This window comes from Leuciscus leuciscus (assembly GCF_965113295.1).
Source record: "Leuciscus leuciscus genome assembly, chromosome: 17".
NCBI lineage: Eukaryota > Metazoa > Chordata > Actinopteri > Cypriniformes > Leuciscidae > Leuciscus > Leuciscus leuciscus.
This window is the reverse complement of record NC_138741.1, coordinates 22,258,128-22,277,657: the sequence shown is the minus strand read 5'-3', so window position 1 is coordinate 22,277,657 and position 19,530 is coordinate 22,258,128. Positions and strand designations below refer to the sequence as shown.

At 38.9% G+C, this 19,530-nt stretch overlaps 1 protein-coding gene across 2 annotated transcripts in view; it reads left to right on the top strand.

Moving 5' to 3' along the window:
* The first annotated feature begins 1,262 nt into the window (after positions 1 to 1,262).
* The window catches only part of bcl11ba (BCL11 transcription factor B a), a 48,880-nt gene continuing 30,612 nt past the window's right edge, over positions 1,263 to 19,530 (top strand). For both annotated transcript variants that reach the window (XM_082142737.1, XM_082142736.1), the window contains exons 1-2: positions 1,263 to 1,468; positions 13,351 to 13,738. In XM_082142737.1, coding sequence (XP_081998863.1) covers positions 1,411 to 1,468; positions 13,351 to 13,738 — 446 coding nt within the window. In that variant the 5' untranslated portion in view covers positions 1,263 to 1,410. The remainder of the gene's footprint in view (positions 1,469 to 13,350; positions 13,739 to 19,530) is intronic.

Sequence of the window (19,530 nt, the reverse complement as noted above, 5' to 3'; positions counted from 1 at the left end):
TGTCTCATGTAATTTATTGCTTGTGAGGAAAACAGCACACTTATGTGTCGCTGAAGTGTATTCTTTGTGCATGCATTCACGCTTTAATCTTTCTATCAAATAATTTGAGATTTTCTGATTTGAATATTTACTGTTAATGCATGACTATCAATATCACAGTTTCCCTTTTTATTTTTATTTTATTTGCATGCATAAAAGATGTAAATGTAATTTACATTAACATAATCACGGGCAAACTCTTTTATAATTTTTTCTTAAAAAAAAAAAAAAAAGCTAACGTTGTAGTGCATGCAACATTGCATTGTTTTATTTGCACTAAAGCGGATACAGACAAGCAGTGCGCCGGTCTGTCAGGTGCTGTGTGTTTGTGCGCGTGTGTCTGTGTGTGTGTGTATGTGTGTATGTGTGTGTGTCTGTGTGTGTGTGTAAGACAGCGGCTCGCGATGTCCACGCTCTCCACCACTGTTCTGGTGATCCGATAGTTGTGAAAAGCCACCACTAGTCGCCCCCAGTGCTCTTGCAGTCTCCAATTTTCTTTCCCACTGTAGACTTAACGTCACGTCCGCACTTGAACTTGAATTTTATCCCATTGTACGGAGGCAGCCCTCGCCACAGAGACACAGAGAGCTCCCGGAGAAGCAGGACTCCGCCATCTTCATAGAGGCAGAAAAGGGAGAAAAAAAAGCTTCATTCATTTGGAAAGGAGGTGGCAAGTCCATGTCCCTGGTCTCCAGTGCGCAAAGCCGAATAGGGGAGCAAGTGCAAAGAGTTGGAGAGAGTGCAAAGTAACCGGGCATCGCATGCACTTCGAGCCCAGGAGAGAAGAAGAACTGTCCAGTGCTTGGCACAATCAAGTGCCAACTCAAGGAGAAATTGGATTCGTTTTTATCCAATCTAATAAGTAGACTATTTTTCTTTTTTAGAATTATTTTGACTCAGATAAAAAGAAAAGAAAAAAAGAATTGCCTTTGACAAATCCACAAGGCGCAGACCGGACGAAGAGAGAGCCACCACAGGGTCCAACCTATCCAAACGCACCGGGTATCACATTCTGAGACATTTCCAGTGGTTTCTTCACAACTGTCACTCGTCAAGGATATTTTCGCCCTCGGACAGATCTCGCGCGGCACAGCTGAAGTGCATGTGTGTGTCGCTGAGGTACTGAGCGTCTGCGCGTCTCTGGTCATCTGGAGAGCCGGAGCGCAAAGACACTTTCGCTTCTCTCACATTCACGGAACCCCTTATCTCTATCCACGGCTCGGAGCTGTGGCAGTTCTTTGGAAGTCCCAGGAAACAAGTTTGTTACCGAGGGAGGAAACAAGCTCACGCCACGGACACGGAGGACAGAAGACGCGAGCCGACTATTCCTTGTGCGGGTCTCTGGGCGATGCCAGTGTAAATGCCAGGGCAATGTCCCGTCGCAAGCAGGGAAACCCTCAGCATTTGTCGCAAAGAGAAATTATAACACGTAAGTCAATCTTTGGTTTTACTTATTATTATTTGTGTTTAGGTGGTTGTTTAGCCATGTTTAGCGATTTTTTTTTAAATCGGTCTAGTAATGAGAGTAACGATTGGTGTGTGAATTTGTGGTGTTAGTGATGAACTGATTACATTAAAATGCGTTAAATCATTATAATCTTCTCAAGTAGAAGAACAGAATTGGAACAGTCGAATTAATTCAATTAATTGTTAAGATATTTATGAGTTCAGCTTTAAGCAAACAGTCAGGTTTATAGACTTAGTGCTACTTAAAATAATTAAAAAGTGATTTACTTGAAACTGTATTTAAAGAATTAATATAACCATTTTCTGGACTGCCTTAAAATACAAATCTTTCATTTAGTATGTTTTGTATTAGTTGTGTTTTATTTTATTTTAATAGGCTATCAGATAGTTTGGATTAATGTAAGAATTGTTAGCAGGCCATGAGATCAGATTAAAAACTTTAAATTGCATTGATTATTGAAGTATTTGCAAAGTTTATGTAAAGTTAAGTTTTGTTAGTTTAAATAGAAGTGTAGGTTGAATGAGGTGTATGCTATTTTAGTATTTAGACATCATTTCATAAATTATGCTAATTTAGAGTGAACATAGTTTCTTTTTATTTTCTCTAGTTTAATCCCTATATATGAATTGGACATTTTAATAGGCTATATATGATCATTAAAATAATTTATTGCAAGATAAAATACATTTTATTTAGCCTACAAAAATTGCTTGCTCGAGTTCGAGGCCTGTCTTCTCAAATCCTAATGCAGTGTGACTTTATGTATCACGTTTCGCTTTTAAACCAAAGTCTTTGCACTTTTTGACAAGATATGTGTAGTAGTTCTCAAGGTGAGAAGCTACCTGTAACCACCGAGCACATGAACGGTTTAAGGTTTTATTTTTGCAGTGCACACTGCACGGTTGCAGAGAACTAGGTTAAATTGACTGTAATTGTGCAACATTTGTGCTTTTAAATCTTAGATGTGCACTTGAAGGAAAAGAGGTGTCAGAGCAAGGAAAATTATTTAAATGAAATTTAACTTGATCTCAAAGTAGGCGATACAAATGTCAAGTTTACTTTTACTTTAGCTGTTATACTAATTAAGAAAATTAATGTTTGAATTGGCTTCTTACGTAACTCGCCTTTTTATGCAATGCCTGTACTTTTATGGAGAAAACAGAAGTTTGCACAATACAAAGAAACAAAGGAGGCATAGGTCTAATAATGTTTCTCACACTTAGCTTTGCCCCCGAGTGAGGGTTGTGACTGTACAGCGTAGGTAATGTGAGGCAGATACTGACATAGAGAGACTTTTCGTGACAAAGTTCCAAACAAAGACAAGAGTTATATTCGATTGCATGATGATAATTTCCTTTTTAGATTTTCCTTGAGAGACTTTTGCATCATTTTTAGGAGACAGTGTATGTGTATGTGTGTGTGTGTGTATGTATGTATAAATATAAATATATATATATATATATATATATATATATATATATATATACACACATCCAGCAACTAATTTTAAAATGTGTATTTTTCCTAGAATGCAACTGTTGCAGTAAAACATATCAGATAACTCAAAAGACAATGAAATCTGTCCTGATTTAGTTTCATGTTCATGCTTAAGTGTAGTCTACAGAGCATAGATAATTCATAGCAGAACCTAGTGATGTAATACCACCCAAATCTGGTTTGTGTTGCAGGGTTAGGGCCATGTATGCTGTGCATATATGCCCTAACACACACCATTCTTTTGTTAATGGCTTAATCTGTTACTGTTTGTGCACATATGTACGCGGTTGCACTGTAAACATTTAGCATGCCTTTTCTTTGTGTGTTTGAATTTGCTGTTGAGTTTACAAATATGCCTGAGTCTTACGATTATGACTATGACTTATGACCGAATGAGAATTGAGATGTTATTTAAAGCTTAATGCACATGAACTTGTTTGTATTGCATGTAGCTAGGTTTGCCACAGGGCATGCGCTGCCCTTTTTGTGTGTCATCCGCATATGCGATCATGACAGTCGTTTATATCTCTTTCTCATATTTAATTGTGCACCAGCATGTGCATGTGCAAACCGATTTTGTTTTCTGCATAAATTGCATCCGTTCAATACGCATGTAAAACAATCATTCTGGTTTAGTGGAAAATGACCCTTTTTGAATTTCTGTCGCTATAGTTATCACATGTCCCATCAGTCATTGCATGTACAATGGCTGTGGTTATTAATTTGGGCTTTAAATTTCAGAATGCTCCAGTTACACCAAGGAACTTTCCCTGAGTGCTTTCTCTCCCTCACACACACTCACACACACAAACGGACACAAATGCAGACGTGCAGTTTAGGCATCAAGCTTTTGTGTATTTATTTTTTTTTTTTTACATGCACACAGTGAAAGAGAGAGAGAGAGAGAGAAGAAGGTGGTTGACTTTCTCCTTCTTAGAAACTAGAGATTGATAGGTGTTCACCAGTGAATGAATATATAAGCTTCAGAGAGCTCCCTCAAACGTATCATGCCTTAGTGTTTTTTTTATGCAGAGGACATGTAGGCCAGGTGCTGGCAGATAGTCATCTGAGCTCAGGGGTACGTTCGTTCCTCGTAGTTCGGAATTCTCATCACATGCTGATGTGTACGAGTTTGTGGCTATGATTTTGATGTAACGAGTGTTTTTGTTCGTACTAGAATTTTTCGTGCATGCTAGCATGTGTGCAAATGTGCAAGCTCAAAGACCCTGTGCCAGCTTGATCACTCTTACTCTATTTGATATGTGGCTGATTATGGGAAAAAGCTTCTTGTAAAGCAGCAAAATTGCCATGAAAATGTGGACGGCAGTTGATATCTCAGTTTTTTTGCTTTACATGTCAAGGTCAAAAACAGAAAGGTCCCAACCTCAAAGTTTCATTTTTGAGGACATATTTGGAGCTGTAAACAAGGGTGTGTGTGTGCATGTCTGCTCGTCAGCATGTCTTCTGTGGTATTTAGTTTTGTTAACCACGGTGTCTTAGCTGGATTAGCCTCGAGTTAGTGAGTGGCAATTTTTGTCTGCTCAAGTGTTCAGGAGAGAGAGAGAGAGAGACAGTGTGTGTGTGTGTGTGTGTGTGTGTGTGTGTAGTCGTCTACGTCCAAATGGTAATTTATGTGTTCTCGGCGTGAGCGATCTGCAAACTTTGCAGTGCTGTACATCAGTAGTTTTAATGGTTTATCAGCCTGTGGTTTGTGTGCTACATCGCGCCACTCAAACATATTCTATAAACCCAGTGGTTTATTAGTTCTGCGTGAAATGCGAACGGTTGCAGTGTTTAGCGTATTTTCTTTATACATGTTGGAATTTTCATTCTATTTTATTGACTGAACTAAAAATCCAGAGTATTTTACAGTTTTTTCGTTTTCTAATAAGAATTATGAAAATCACGTGTCGTACAAGCCCTTAATGTTCTCTAAATTACTGTCATTTTTTTTAATACATTTTCTTAATGTTTACGTTCACTGAGTTAAAATTAGTAAAAAAAAAATAGTAAAAATGTAGCTGATTTTAAATTAGATTTTTACACCTGTTCAATTTGTCATGTCAGTGTAGTGCCTTATATACAGTAGTGCTTTAAAAATAAATCTAAAAGCGAGTTAACAGATGTCCTCTTCAAATGAAGGAAATCAGATGACAGCGAGAAGGTAATTTTCCTCCGGTGAACTGCGGAATTATGAAGTTGTAACATAAATTTCAGCTCTTGCTTGAGATGCATGTTTCACATTACACCTGCCAGCACAGGAAACTGTCTTTCGGAACTTTGCTTTTGAATGTGTTTAGGACATAAATTTTAGCCATGACTTCATGTCATCACATCTGAGAGAATTTAATTTATGATAATAGCTCGAATCAAAACACATTCTTGCCTGTTTAAGACATTAACATATTTGATTATAGTAGCTAAAAAACGTGCATTTGGATGCAGGTGTGCAGCTTCAGAAATCCATAATAAATCGTCTTTTCCTTTTTATTTGTTTATTTATTTCTAAAATGTTTGCTTATTTATTTGTAATTTGCAAACGTATGTATGGCATAGGCAGGGTTTTATTTTTTTATTAAAAAAAATAGCATATTTTAAGTTAAACTAAACAGGTCTGAAAATATATTCAAGTTTCTTTTTTAAATGCTCATTTGATTAATTTATTTTATAGTTCAGGGAATCAAATGTCCTTGTTTTTATTTCGTTTTGTCTGGGTGCTGAATTGGGCCACCTTGCATTTGCAGTGCAGAGTTTGCTGGCCATGACCTGCTAGGGGGAGCTCTAAGTCTGCCAGTGGGGGTGGAAGACAGTTCTGAAAAAGTCTAAAAACATATTTCCTAAATGTACTTAAATGGTTAAGTCGAGTGAAATAGGGGGCTGCGGCTTCCGACGACTCTGCATAGATGTTTCAAACGATACTGCCATTAACACATGCTCAGATGCAAACTGTCAACGCCTCACAGCAGCAGCTGCTCTTAAAACATGATGGCTCTGTCATTCTCTCTCCATTTTTTTTTTTTTTACTTTGTCTTTAGCGCTCAAACACTTATTTAATAATTTACAGTGAGAGTTGGATCGCTTCTCAGTGCTCATTTAGATGTGTAATAAGTATTTGATAGGTGTAGCTTTAAATATAGAAAGGACATCAAGCGTGACACCAAAACAAACAAATTTAGGTTGAACGTCACCTCGTTCGTTTTTCCAAGCATGCTTAAAAGTGAATGATGAAGTGTCTCTGGAACTTGTGGGCCCCTCTGACTGAGGACCTATTGTTCTTGCCATCTAAATAAATAAATTTGAGTCTGTGATATAAAAAATGGTAGCCTCTACAGAGCTTACACTCTCCACATAACAATGGGCAAAATGTCTGCCTGGCACATTTGATTAATATGCTTGCATATTCTCTCTTCCTTTCAGTTTCAGGTGCCTTTTGTTTGCGCCACGAGCGGGAGAGGGAGAGAGCAACAGAAAGCCCTCTCTGATGAAATGTACAGAAGTCTATGGCTGTCTGTCAATATAAATGCATCAAGGCGACTGAATCCTTTGGACGGCATCAAAAGTGGGCATAGTTTTCCATGGCTTGATTTATGAGAGATAGACACTCGTAATAGTGGCTTGAGTGTTTGACGTCCCACAGCTGGCTGAGTTCTGACCGGCTCCAAGCATGGAAACGCTCCGCTTCCTGAGCATCAGATGAGTGTGTTGTGTGGGAATGTGTTACTAGTTCTGCGATTGTGATATACAGCACGTGCCTTTTAGTGTTATTTCATTAGAAACAAAAGCTTTGCAGGGGGAAAAAAAGAGAGACGCTAAGCTTCAGGTGATATTTAGTCATTCCAGCTACCCATAATTCCTCCCATCTTCTTTCCTTGTGAAAATATTAGGTAATATCTCCCTGATGAGATTTGCAGATAAAGGGTTAGTGATGCTTAGACGGGCTCCCAGTGGACATCATCATGTTAATCTCTTTTTACCTGCAAGACAACTCATTTTCTTTTTTTCCCCCCTTTTTTAATTAAACAATGGACTAGTGCCGCCGCGGCGGCCGAGGATCACGCTTTTAAAATTCCACCGCCGCCGCATGCCACGATGATCCCTGTTCTCTTCTTGTTAACAGCTTCATTTGCACATGCACCACGCTTTGCGCTCACACATGCACGCCACCACCGCGCACGCATTTACTAGTGTTTTAAAACCTCGGCAAGGCGCTTTGCATCTGCACAGAAGCGCTCTGCGAGCTAAAGCATCTAAATATCCTGAACCAGTGTGGTTCTTTGTTTTTTATTTTTATAGGATTTGCGAAGGCCTTCGGGCTAGCAGTTTTCTAGAACATGATGGTGTCACTTACTGAAGAGTGTTTTATGTAATACATTTTGACACAAATTTAGCTAAACAAACAGGTCACAGAGAAGTTTTTAAGCAAGAGAAAACAGGAAAAACTAGAGGCCTAGCGCAAGGCGGAGGTTTGCGGTTTGAGCGTTGGTACGCTTGACTGTAGGTTTCAGATTAATGACAGACTAATTAATTCCTGATAAATTCCTGTACGCGCTGCTGATACGTGTGCATGTGTTACACAGGCCCTTTTGCACGCACGACGGACGTGAAGACTGCTGCCGTTGACTCGCTACCTCTTTGTCAATTTGTTTGTGTGTGTGTGTGTTTGTTTGTTTGCGTGCCATCTGAGTGGAAGGCTCAACCCAAATCCAGCCTGTCCTACTCAGCTAGCCTGCATCTCTGTTACATGTATGTGCTTGGGTAGCGGGCGGCTCAGAGTGGGTATTTCAGAATTTTAGTTTGTGGGCTGGTGTGGTGAGGTTTGTGTATGTAGAAGCGCAAAAAGCGAAGCCCCCACCCACTGCTTCTTCTCCTGTGCAGCTTGGGCTGATGGGGAAACATAAGAAAATAACGCACAAACAGTAAAGCGGAGCTTTTTATTGTTTGATTAGGCCCTTTCCCTGGCTTTCATTTTCAGCACGCTCAGCCCTCCGCTCACACAGTTCTGTGAATGGCTTTAATTGGCACGGGGTAAATCTTTATATCTGGACAGCATTATAAAATCTTTCAAGATTTAAATATGAAAATTTATGGACCCAGTAAAAAACAATATGAAATCCGTTAAATGGTGTGTGTTGTCTAATTAGGCCCTAACATTAGCAATGGCTGAAAAAACCCTTAAAGATGTCTGAGACTTTTCGTCCTGATATCACTACGGAAAATCTCAACAGCTCAACCGTGAGCCAAATAGCGGCGAGCGTTAATGGTGAGGTTTGCAGGGCGACAGTCCGAGGATGAAAGGTACGCTAACGTTGGGCTGCTAAAGCGCTGTTACGTAACACGCAGACCTTTGTGTGTTTTGGAGGGAAAGCCAGACTGTACCGTGATCAGCCAAATACCTGTCAACAGCAATTTGGTTCCTCACAAACAAAAAGACTTCGTAAGTATGAGTCAGAGGGCCCGTGAACAATGGTACGCAAATCCAGAATGGAAAAGGATAAATCCCAGAACTGTGTTAAGACGTGCCTTGTGATGTTCGTTTTTGGAAGCCATGTCTTTTTTTAGTTTTATGTTTTCCTGAAATCCCATTAGTGTGCATTCTGATTCATATAAATGTTGATTTCTTGGGTGAATGAGGCTTATTTTTAACATTTCTACGTTTTACTAATTGCATGATGTTAAGGTAGTATGTGCATGAAAAATATTGCGTACTGTATTTATTGTGCTTTTTTCATTCAAAAATGAAATTCAGGTAAAATAGTAAGTGTATTTGATCCAAAGTTGAGATTTAATTTCATATCATCCTTTTTTAGCCACCTATAAATTTTATTCAGACTGTCTTACTTCCACTGTCCCTCACTGTCTTTCTCTCCGCCTGCCAGAGAGTGCTTGATAAAGACAAATAACATTTGACATTTCGGTGGCCCTGATAGAATTATATGGAGTATTTGTTGAGGGATCAGAGAAAATCATGAGCTGTAATGTTACCTTGGTGACAGCATTGTTATCGCTGGTGGATGAGAGTATGTGTGTGTGTGTGTGTGTGTGACTGACTGTGAGGAATTGTAGACTCTCACCTGTTTGCCTAGAGCAGGAAACGCAAACCACCGGATCGGGCCTGCGTAGTTCAATCTCGTACCTTCAAGAGACTTATTTAAAAGAAAAGATCTCCTAAAAGTGAAAATTCTGTCATTTATATAACCGCTTGTCTTTCCAAACCTGTATGACTTTCTTTTTTTTCTGTAGAATACAAAAAGGAGAGGTTTGTAAGAATGTCTGAGCTGCTCTTTTCCATAAAAGCACCATCATAATTGTTCATATTCTATATTCTGAGTCTTCGACTGAATTTAAGTTATTATTTACTGAAAATTCTCTTTGCAGTCATCATTCTCTTTAATTGTATTGAAAAGAGCTGCTTGAAATGTCATACAGGTTTTGAATGACATAAGGGTGAATTAATTACATATCTATGGTGTTTTACTCCCTTATGGATTAGTTCAGACTCTATAGTCAAGTCCAAGACTGTATCGTATGTTTACATGATTACAACACCTGGTGTGTGTGTGTGTGTGTTTGTGTGTACGGGGGTCCCTTCTTTTGAAGTGCGTACTAGCGGCATTGCTTGCAAGCAGCGTGTTTCCTGTGGTTGGCACAGACAGAGCAAAAGAAGGGGACAGAGGGAGAGAGAAAATTTCAGCTGCGCTCGTTCTTAACCACTCTGGGTTTTTTCTCCAGCTGTCACTTTGATTCAGCTCTGTGCTAGACCTATGACACATTAAACTAACGCTTTCCACTAGCACACCTTAAATTCTCTCCCACAGTACAGAGATGCTGCAATCTCACTCTCACCTCCTGTTACGCAGTCTGAGAGTTTAACTCTGCTTATTACGTTTTTTTTTTTTATTGTACAACTTATAACCTGTTTGGCGAATTATAGCTAGTCTATTAGAAATGTAAAAAATATAAACTGTGGTTCATGTTGTCTTTTTGAACTTGCAAATCATAGAAAATTACCTCTTCCTGTAGTGATGTGTATGTTAGGGTTAGTCGTTCCTGTGTGTGTGTGCATCTCTGCTGGTGCAGCTTCCCAGGATGCACAAATGCGTGACACACAAACAGGCGTACATGCACGCATATTGCTCACGTACATATGCCTGCAAGCAATCTTCATTTATCGGTTCGAACGCATATGCTTTTTTGTGCATGTGCTCACAGGTGCAAATACAGTTACAGATAAATGTAAAACAGTTTTTGTTGTGAGACCTCCCCCAATAATGGAGAAATGTCTTTATAGTGGGGTCAAAAAAACACACACAAAAAAAAAAACACAATGAATTTATACAAAAAAAGTGTTATCCTATCTATCTATCTATCTATCTATCTATCTATCTATCTATCTATCTATCTATCTATCTATCTATGGTAATATGGATATCCATATGGATATGGTAATATACAATATTATACAAATATAATACATTTGAAATATAAAAAAAATTTTGTTGAAAAAATAAAATAGATAATTAGAAAATATATATTTGAAAATATATTTATAAATATTTAAATTAAGTCACCGCAATGAAGTCACAGTCATAATTTTCAGTGCAGTGTATTACATACTGTAGGTTGATGAGTCTCTGCAGGCTTTTCTCTTTATTTACATGCAGACTAATCTAATGCACAGATGGTCTGATATTGCCCGGAGGAGGTCTGTGCTCCACTCGTATATATCTGAGTCGGGGTCGGGGGGCTGGATTTAAGGGGGGTTGAAGTACCTTAGTCATCTGCAGTTATTTCCTTCATTATGGTGCAAAATCTGAACCCAGTGACAATGTGTGTTTTTAGTGACAATTTGAATGCTTTATGCTAACTGTAATGCTTCCTTAATGATTGCAAAGTGTTGGTGCTGTTGTTTAACAGGATGCAGATCTAAAGTCGCTCTAATGTAGTATGTATTCGTCTGAAATGGAGATAAGAGAGGGTTTAGTGGTTTCGTTTTCAAAGCTGCATTCCAAGCTTGACATTACAAATCTGTCCGCATTCATAATTTGGACCGTGGACAAATTGCAGATGGATGCGCAGGCTGCTCGTAATTTATCATCGAAAATTAGTGGTTAGGCGGTTCCTCTGGGAGATGTAAACAGGGCTACCTGTGTTGTGTGAGCAGAGTGGTACGTTCCTCCATCTTTGTCTCTCGCTCGGCGTCTGTCTCTTCTCATGCCGTTCCAGTGAGCGGCATGGATTCACTCGCTTCTCTGGCCTCAGAGAGGCTTTTAGGCCTCGTACTGGTGAAAAGCAAAAAACGTGCACAGGCCAAATTTAATCATTAAAACAATCTAATAAATTAGATCCTAATATGTGCTTTTATGGGTTGTTCCACATGGTCGTTGTTTCTTTAAAGAAAAGTCTTACATTTGTCATTTAGGCTCTGACAATTTGAGAATTCCTTCCTTCATTCTCTTCCCAGATTTATGTGCACTTCAAAAATCCGCACCTGCTCGCTGTGTGGCTCTAAGTGTTGCTATGGTAGTGTTTTTCTTCTTTTTTCCTGCTTTCACCCAAATCATGCAGCGTGTTGAGTAGAGAGAGCATGAAAGCAGTGACAGGAAGCTGAAGAGTGTAAAGTGGCAGTCAGAGAGGTGTTTGTCTAGATCTTATGATTAGTATGGCGCAAGGATAAGCTGTCAAATGTAACATCAACAGAGCTGTCTGTCAGGGGGTCCCGAGGGGGCTTTGTCAAGGGCCTCTACTGTCTTTGATAAAACTGCTCTTGCACTCGGCGTTGGGCTACAAAGGGCCGATTGTGGCCGCATACTTAAAGGTGAGGCTGAAATTTCAAAATGGAGGGAGAGGGACTGAGGTTGTCCGGGGTACTCTGTGGTTTCAACGCCCGTCGCACTGCACTGTTTATCTAGGTGACAGAATCAACCAGAAGATCTGCAGGGCCTCTTGCTCTCATGGCTGTGCAAATATCTCTCACAGCCAAAAACAGAACCCTCCCTCCTTCCTTCTTGCTTTTTTCGGTCTCTCTCTCTCTCTTCTCCCTTCAGACTCACTCTCTTTCTGTTTCAAGTCTGGCGGACTCATTCTCAGGCTCACAAGTACTGTATTGTATATTAATAACAGTTCTTTGCTCTTGGGTCTTGGCCTCACATATGGATGTTTATCAAGCGTTGGCTGGTTACAGGACAGAACACGCCGAACGAGAGCGAGGTGCCTCGTGTGTGGCCGCTGGGATGATTAAATTGAAGTCGGCCTTTATTTTCTGCTCTCGAAGTTTAGTGGGACTGTCATGGGACATAGGTGAATGCTTAAATGGGCCCCAACATTCATTTCCTTTATTTTAACAAGCTGCCAAATAAATAAATGCTAAATGATCTGACCCTGAACTCAGAAAATGTGTGATTATGTCTCAAGTTCCACGCCATTTGTATTTTATTTCAATTTCCTGCACTGATGTGTTCAAGTCAGGTTTTTGTTTCATGAATTGGTGAATGAAGGTGGCTAGGGATGCAGTTTTGGAGGGAAAATGCATGGGAAGATGTAGATTCAGTTGCAAATAATGAGTTAAAGAATCGACATTTATCAACTCAGTTAATTTGCATAAAGTGACTATTGTAAAACAGAATATTAAACGGGAAATAATTTAGTGACACTTGATTTTATTTGATTGGATTGTAAGGGTGTATTATGCTTTGGTTAATAATTTTGTCATCCATTCAACCAATATTAAATTTTTTTAACTTCCCATACTGATATATCAGTTTTTTGTCCCGCATGAATTTGTGTAAGAAGGCAGGCTTAAGAATCTGGAAGAGGAAAAATGCATGGATAGATACAGTGGCATCTTATGAGTTAATGATGAATGAACATTTGCAAGTGATGCATTTCAGAGTGAAACAGAATATTCAGCAAGAAAATAAAATATTGGTAAATAATTGTACTCATCCAAGTGGCCAGTATTTTATTTTGAATTCCCATATTGATGTATTTAAATCTGGGTGAAGGCAGGCTAAAGGATCTGGAAGAGTTAAAGATGTTTTGTAAATGCATTTAATTTGCATGAAGGGATGTATTTCAGAGTAAAAACAGAATATTTTGTGGGAAATAATCTAGGGTGGGACTTGATTTTATTGATCAGGATCTGATTGGTTTGTGAAATTTGATTAAACGTGTTATTCTGTGGTATTATTGGTTAATATTTTTCCTCACCCACATGGCCTCGGTTACATCAGCAGAAAAGAAAAGTCATTTCAGAAGTTTTTAATTTGTTTAGACCACTGCACATATGGAGATTTTATTAAGATTTCATGTTGTCTCAAAACACTTCTGTCTTTTGGTCTTCCTTGTAGCGGAAGCTGAGCATGTGGATGCGGGACTGGCCGTGGCTGATCTCCACTCTCACCCGCTGCTGGATCCCAGCATGCCTGGGACTCTGCCTCCGGGCTTGGGCGACCACGACCTCCTCACCTGTGGCCAGTGCCAACTAACCTTCCCACTGGGGGACATTCTGCTCTTCATCGAGCACAAGAAAAAGCAATGCCAGGGTCTGACGGCTGGCCACGGCTGCTACGACAAGATGGCGGACCGCAATAGCCCCTCGCCGCCCCGCGCCGAGCTGAGAAAAGTGGTGGAACCGGTCGAAATTGGAATCCAGGTGACACCTGAAGAGGAGGACGAGAGACTGTTGACGCCCCCAAAAGGAATTTGCCCCAAGCTAGAAAGTGGCCTGGCAGGTAGGTCAAACTCTCTCCAGAAAAGTTTCAAGCAGGCATAAGAAGCTGACGCTAATGAACTCGAACGTTCTCTCGCGCCAGCGTGTTTTCTAAAACTGATGTGCGCAAACATACACTTACAGCCTGCAGAGTTGCAGACAAAGGGAGACACGCACTCATTTACCTCGGTAGGACTCTGGGCGTCCTGTAGTGATTGTGATACCGCTCATCTGCGAGCCTCAAGAGAGATTGTTTTTCCTTCAGCTGATTTCATTAGGGGAGCCTACGCCGTGCAAAGTGAAACATCACATTACTGACTCAAAGCCCTAAAACCCCCTGAAGGACTCCGGTAGTTGAAACAAATTGTGCAAGACGTGACAGAGAACTCACCCTACTTTCATGGAGAAATCCAGCCTGAGCCATCTGCTTAAAAGGTGAAAAGCTCATTAAAATTCAAATGCTCAAAAAAAAAAAAAAAGAGAGAGAGAGGAGAAGAGAGAAGGAAAGAAATAGAGTAGGATTAAAAGAGTGAGTTTCCTATTGAATAGGGGTAAAGAGGCAGTTTAGTTTAGTCCAGCTGTAGGGAGAGAACTCTCCCAGTTATCTTACAAAACAGCGCAGTCAAGTCCTTCACAAAGAAGCCGGAGGGATCTTGGGAAATGGGTCTCATAAAATAATATTCTAGGTTGGACAAAGTTACCGGGGGAAACGCAGGGGAGCGGCTTATGACACTGCCTCGGTTTTTAATAACGTCGTTTTTTAATGCCTCGCAATCCTTATTTGCGAAAGTTACCCGAGGCATCGGAGACAATTTATTCCGTGCCACCACAATGCCTCGTGTATTTAAATGTCTGTAATAATGAGGCCGCTGCTAAATTACTCAGTACCTCACATGATGCAAACTTCACTCCCAGACTGACTGACTGGCTGGCTGCTCGCACAGAGAGAGTGTTGGCGTTAGTTGTGAAATATGATGCAAGCGTTCACACAGTTACGTGCAAACTGTTCCACTACAGTTCGTCAGTGATGTTTTTTTCCTTTTTTTTAAAGACTGACTGGTAAACGTGTGCTTTGCTAACCACACAATTTGCTAAATAAAGAGGTCAGGGTCCAAAAGTGAAAGTTTTAGTGCACCAGTAAATAGTCAAATTGACCTTTTATATTTTCTGTATTATAATTTATTTATAAGAATTACTTTTTAAATAAAAATAATGCACAATACAGTTAATGGCTGTTTTTTTCTTGCATATTAATGACAAACAGTGCTGTAGTGAAATCTGAAAATAACACCCCCTCTCACTTTCCTCTAAAGAAACATTTTTTGATGACTTAATATTGTTCACATACTGTATCTGTGTTGTGGTGTTCTAGAGGAAAAGATATGTAAGCACCCTTAATTGAACATTTTTAATGATACATTATTAATTGAAGTGACAGTCATGATACATTGCTTACGTCAGCAAAAGTTGAATTTCATTTTAGTTTGACTGTAAATTATTTAAAGTTTAAGTAAATTTCACTTGCAATTGACACTTCACGGTAAAAAAGTTATCAGTTGACTAAACTTAAAAAAGTGAGGAAACCGATTGCCTTAAAGTTATTACGTAAATAAACTGTTTATTACGTAAATAAACATAATGCATAATAGAAAAAAAATTTGGTTATGTGCACTAGAGTTCCACATAACGTAATTTTTTCTATTTTCGGCAACGGGTTTCCTCTTTTTTTTAAGTTAAGTCAACTGATCACTTGCGGGTGTTTGGACTATGTTTGCATCTTTGTCCTTTTTATATATATATATATATATATATATATAAAATTCAGTATACTCTGGAATAAGCAATTTAAAAGGTTTACATCAACAACAAAAAATCTAATAAATAATAATAATTATATATATATATATATATATTTTTTTTTTTTTATACATTTTTTTAACAACAAAAGTTTTTATAAAAAAATATATATTCTTTTTTTTTATTATTATTTTTTTGTTGTTGATGTAAACCTTTTAAATAGCTTATTCCAGAGTATACTGAATTTTTGTTCTCTTAAACAAAACATTTGCTTGTATTTTAAGGATAAAAAGAAAAGTGATTTAAAAAATTGATTACCCAATTCATGTTATCTCAGTCAATGCCATTCAAAATGACTACATCTCTCTTCATTTCGAGCCACCTTTGTGGTAAGATCTGCATTGAAAAATAGTTTTAATCTCATTTAAACTTAAGAATTTGAAAAACGGATTTTAAAATGAAAGGAGTTCATTTGCCTTTGTAAATCATATTGCAGTTAGCAAGAGTAAATTTTACACCTTTTATTAATTCAGGGCTAGAGAGGGAGGCAGTTCGCAGAGAAGAATATAACGGCAGATGAAACATCCTCTGAAAGTGATTAAGACGCTTGAATGTCAGCTTGAGCATGCGGCTAAACACTCACAGGCTGCCTTGTATTCATAATTGCCTCCCAGCAGGTTAAAGTATTCTTTTATGCTAAACCTTTCCCGTTCCATTTGTTCTCGACGTGAAACAGAAAATGACACGCAAAAAAACACTCAGCCACTCCGCCTTGAAAATAGCAGTGGTACTGTTGCTCGGCAAAGCACAGATCATTTTTCATGAATTTGGTTTTTTTTTTCTCCTATAATATATCCATCTGCTAGCTTCAAGTGGAGAAATGAGAGAGAGCATGAGAATGCGGGAGATAGAGAGAGATGTGGATGAGGAAGACCACTTCTGGATCCATCAATAAGATTTCAAAACCAACTCTGATCATACTAACATTATTTTCGTAAGAGTTCCTTGCACTTCCAGACCCTCACAGCGGCATTTTGATCTTTTCATTAAACCGTCCGTGTAACCTTGACACACGAGCACTGTTGTGACAGGTCTAAAACTGCACCGCTTCATTCCCACATGTCAGCCTCCATCACATCAGCCCTCTCTTTCCGGCCTTCATGTGTGATTCACCAATAGTCCAATGAGAAGAGCCTCATTTCAGGCCTTACTTCCTGAAGTTAACGTTCCCAATATCATGGCTCATATCTTGCGGTATATTACGGGCCTTTAGGAAGAAAATCATCCAAGTGATTCTTTGTTTTTGGTTGAGTGAAGGTACTGAACAGCAACTTCATTAAGTCCCATACGTAACCATTCTCTTGAGACTCCGTAATGATAACTAAACTGTGTGCTTTGCTCCCGAAACCCTATAATCAGTCGAAAAAGACCTTGTGATAAAGTATTCTGATTACTGAAATTGCTTTTAGCGATAATTCTCCCAGTGGCTTTTTCTTTATTAGTGTGTATGAAAAAGTCAACGTTATCTATGACAATACGGGACAGCCATTGAAGAGGAACCACTTGAGGGTTGAATTCAATATTTCTTGCATAAATATCAGCAGGACACAGGCTCGCTCGGCACCGTATTGTATTGCCACTTAGCCTTCTTAAGTTTCAGCGGAATTTAATTATATTTAATGGCCCTAATTAAATAAAATATGACATTCTGCATACCCTCAGGCAATAGGAACTGCTGCTGGGGGCAAAGGGAGGGCTTGGTTTGCGTGCACGAGCCGCTAGAGCCCCTCTCGTGTAGCACAGCAAGGTTAAAACAGTTCAGTGGAACTGAAAAATAGGGCCCTGAGATGGCCGACATAGCTAGCTGTTGCCACTGTGCACCATTAAGCAGTCCAAATGTGAAATACGTACATAAATAAACAAATAAATAAGACATTTACCACCCCTTAATGCATCTAGATGGCTTAGCCTGCTGAAGCTGGCCAGGCATTTAATGGTACTTGTTATTTAATTATAGATCTCCGATAGAGGTGCTATGAACCACAATGCATTGTGCTGAAACCGTTCGCTGTGAGGATTCCTTAATTAAAGAGCAATAATGTAATATGATCTCATGAACCTGAAACAAAAGGATTATGCGATGAGATAATATTATGCATAAATTCCTAGAATATGTATTTTTGGTTAAGGTAGACTAAGTCTAAAGTTGTCCCATTATCACGTCTGAATAATCTAATCTAATAATCGAAACTCTTAAGGAAATGTAAGCTTCCTATTTGTCTCTCTTATTTGCCTGCTGGTGTTTAATTCTCTGAATAAGCTTTTGAATCCTCAGTCACTGACATATAAATGATCAGATGGGTAGTTTGTACATTTTAAATATGCAATGTAAAGTGGTGAAAGTAAAGACTGTCAAGCTCTGTTTGTCATACTTGTGTTGTACAGGACTCAACAGGGATGGTAGTGTTTTAAGTTTTCAAGAAAACTGATTCAGATGGGGTGTAAATAAAGGCTTAGTATTTAGTGTTGGTTGTAGTCAAGCTCTTGTTGGTGTGAATGTGTGGTGATGCAGCCATGATGTGTCATTCAAAACCTACATTGCATTTGAGGTTAGCTTAAATATCAGCATGCAAATAAGAGTAACAAATAGGAAGTAAAAGTTTTTGATTTGTCCAGATATATTTGGTTGCAGTAATGGATGTGTTAATGTGATAGCTTAGAGCATTAGGATATTAGGCAGTTTGGGCTTACTTAAATTAAGTTTAACACTAAGATAATACTAATACTGTAATACTAAGATTAGTACTAAAAATGTCAGTATTGAGGAAGGAATGTCAATACTGCAAGCACTGTAAATATATGTTTATAAATGATTGAAAAATTGCAGTACAATCGCATTAGTGCTCAGTCAAAACCTCACAGCAGGCTGCATCAGTTAACTCACATTCTATTACCATAGGAACGCCAGCGGAGCACGTGGTGAGATGGTGGACGTGTCTTTTGCCGAGATGGGCCCGTTTCTGTCAGCGTTTCACTCTCTCTCCCTCTCTCGATCTCTCTCCTCTCACACCATCCAAGCACACTCACACAGCTTTACACGTCTAACAAGTGCTGCGACAGGGGGAGTTATTTCTGACCCTTGGCTCACCAGATCGTCGCGGTGAATATTTCATGAGACATGCTATATTTATAAAGAAATTTACCTCAAACACTTTCCTCCCTCACCCTGCCTCTCCTTGAGAGTGATCACACTGCCGGGACCCTGTCGCTTCGGAGCCCGCACATGTCATTAATGCCGTCTTGAGTCTAGTGGCAGAACCCTTTGTAGGTGTAATGCAAATCGATTCATCAGGAGCCAAAAACGCTTGATTTTCGGGGCCTAACACTCTCAGTATCGGCATATTTGATGGTCACAGATTCATTGTGAATGGTAATTAAATGTGCTCTCAGTCATTTATTAATTTATTTATTTATTACTTAATTAAAAATGTTAACATGTACAGGAATGAATAGTGCTTGGAAATGTGCGTAAAAAAGACCCCGGTCTTATCAGTAGTATAAAATAAGTATTATTTAACATGGAGAAATTCACCTCATGGGAGACTGCATGTTGATATCACATGGCCAGTTGAATAGGAATCACATTATCAGATTATTTTTATTGGACACCTTTGCTCGCAGAATAAATTAATCATGCTGACTGTGCACATTTCTGCTTTGGCAACTGAGCATTTTTATTTACATTTTTTTTTACTTTAGATGCTACATTCAGCACAATGTTAAAAATTATAATAAGGGTTTGTTTAAAGGGATAGTTCACCCAAAAATAAAAGTTCTGTCATTATTTACTAACCCTCAAGTGGTTCCAAACCTGTATGCATTACGTTCTTCTGCTGAACACAAAAGAAGATATTCTGAAGAATGTCAGTAACCAAACAGTTAATGTTTCCCATTGACTACTATACTATTTATTTTATTTTTTTCATACTATGGAAGTCAATAGGGCCCATCAACTGTTTGC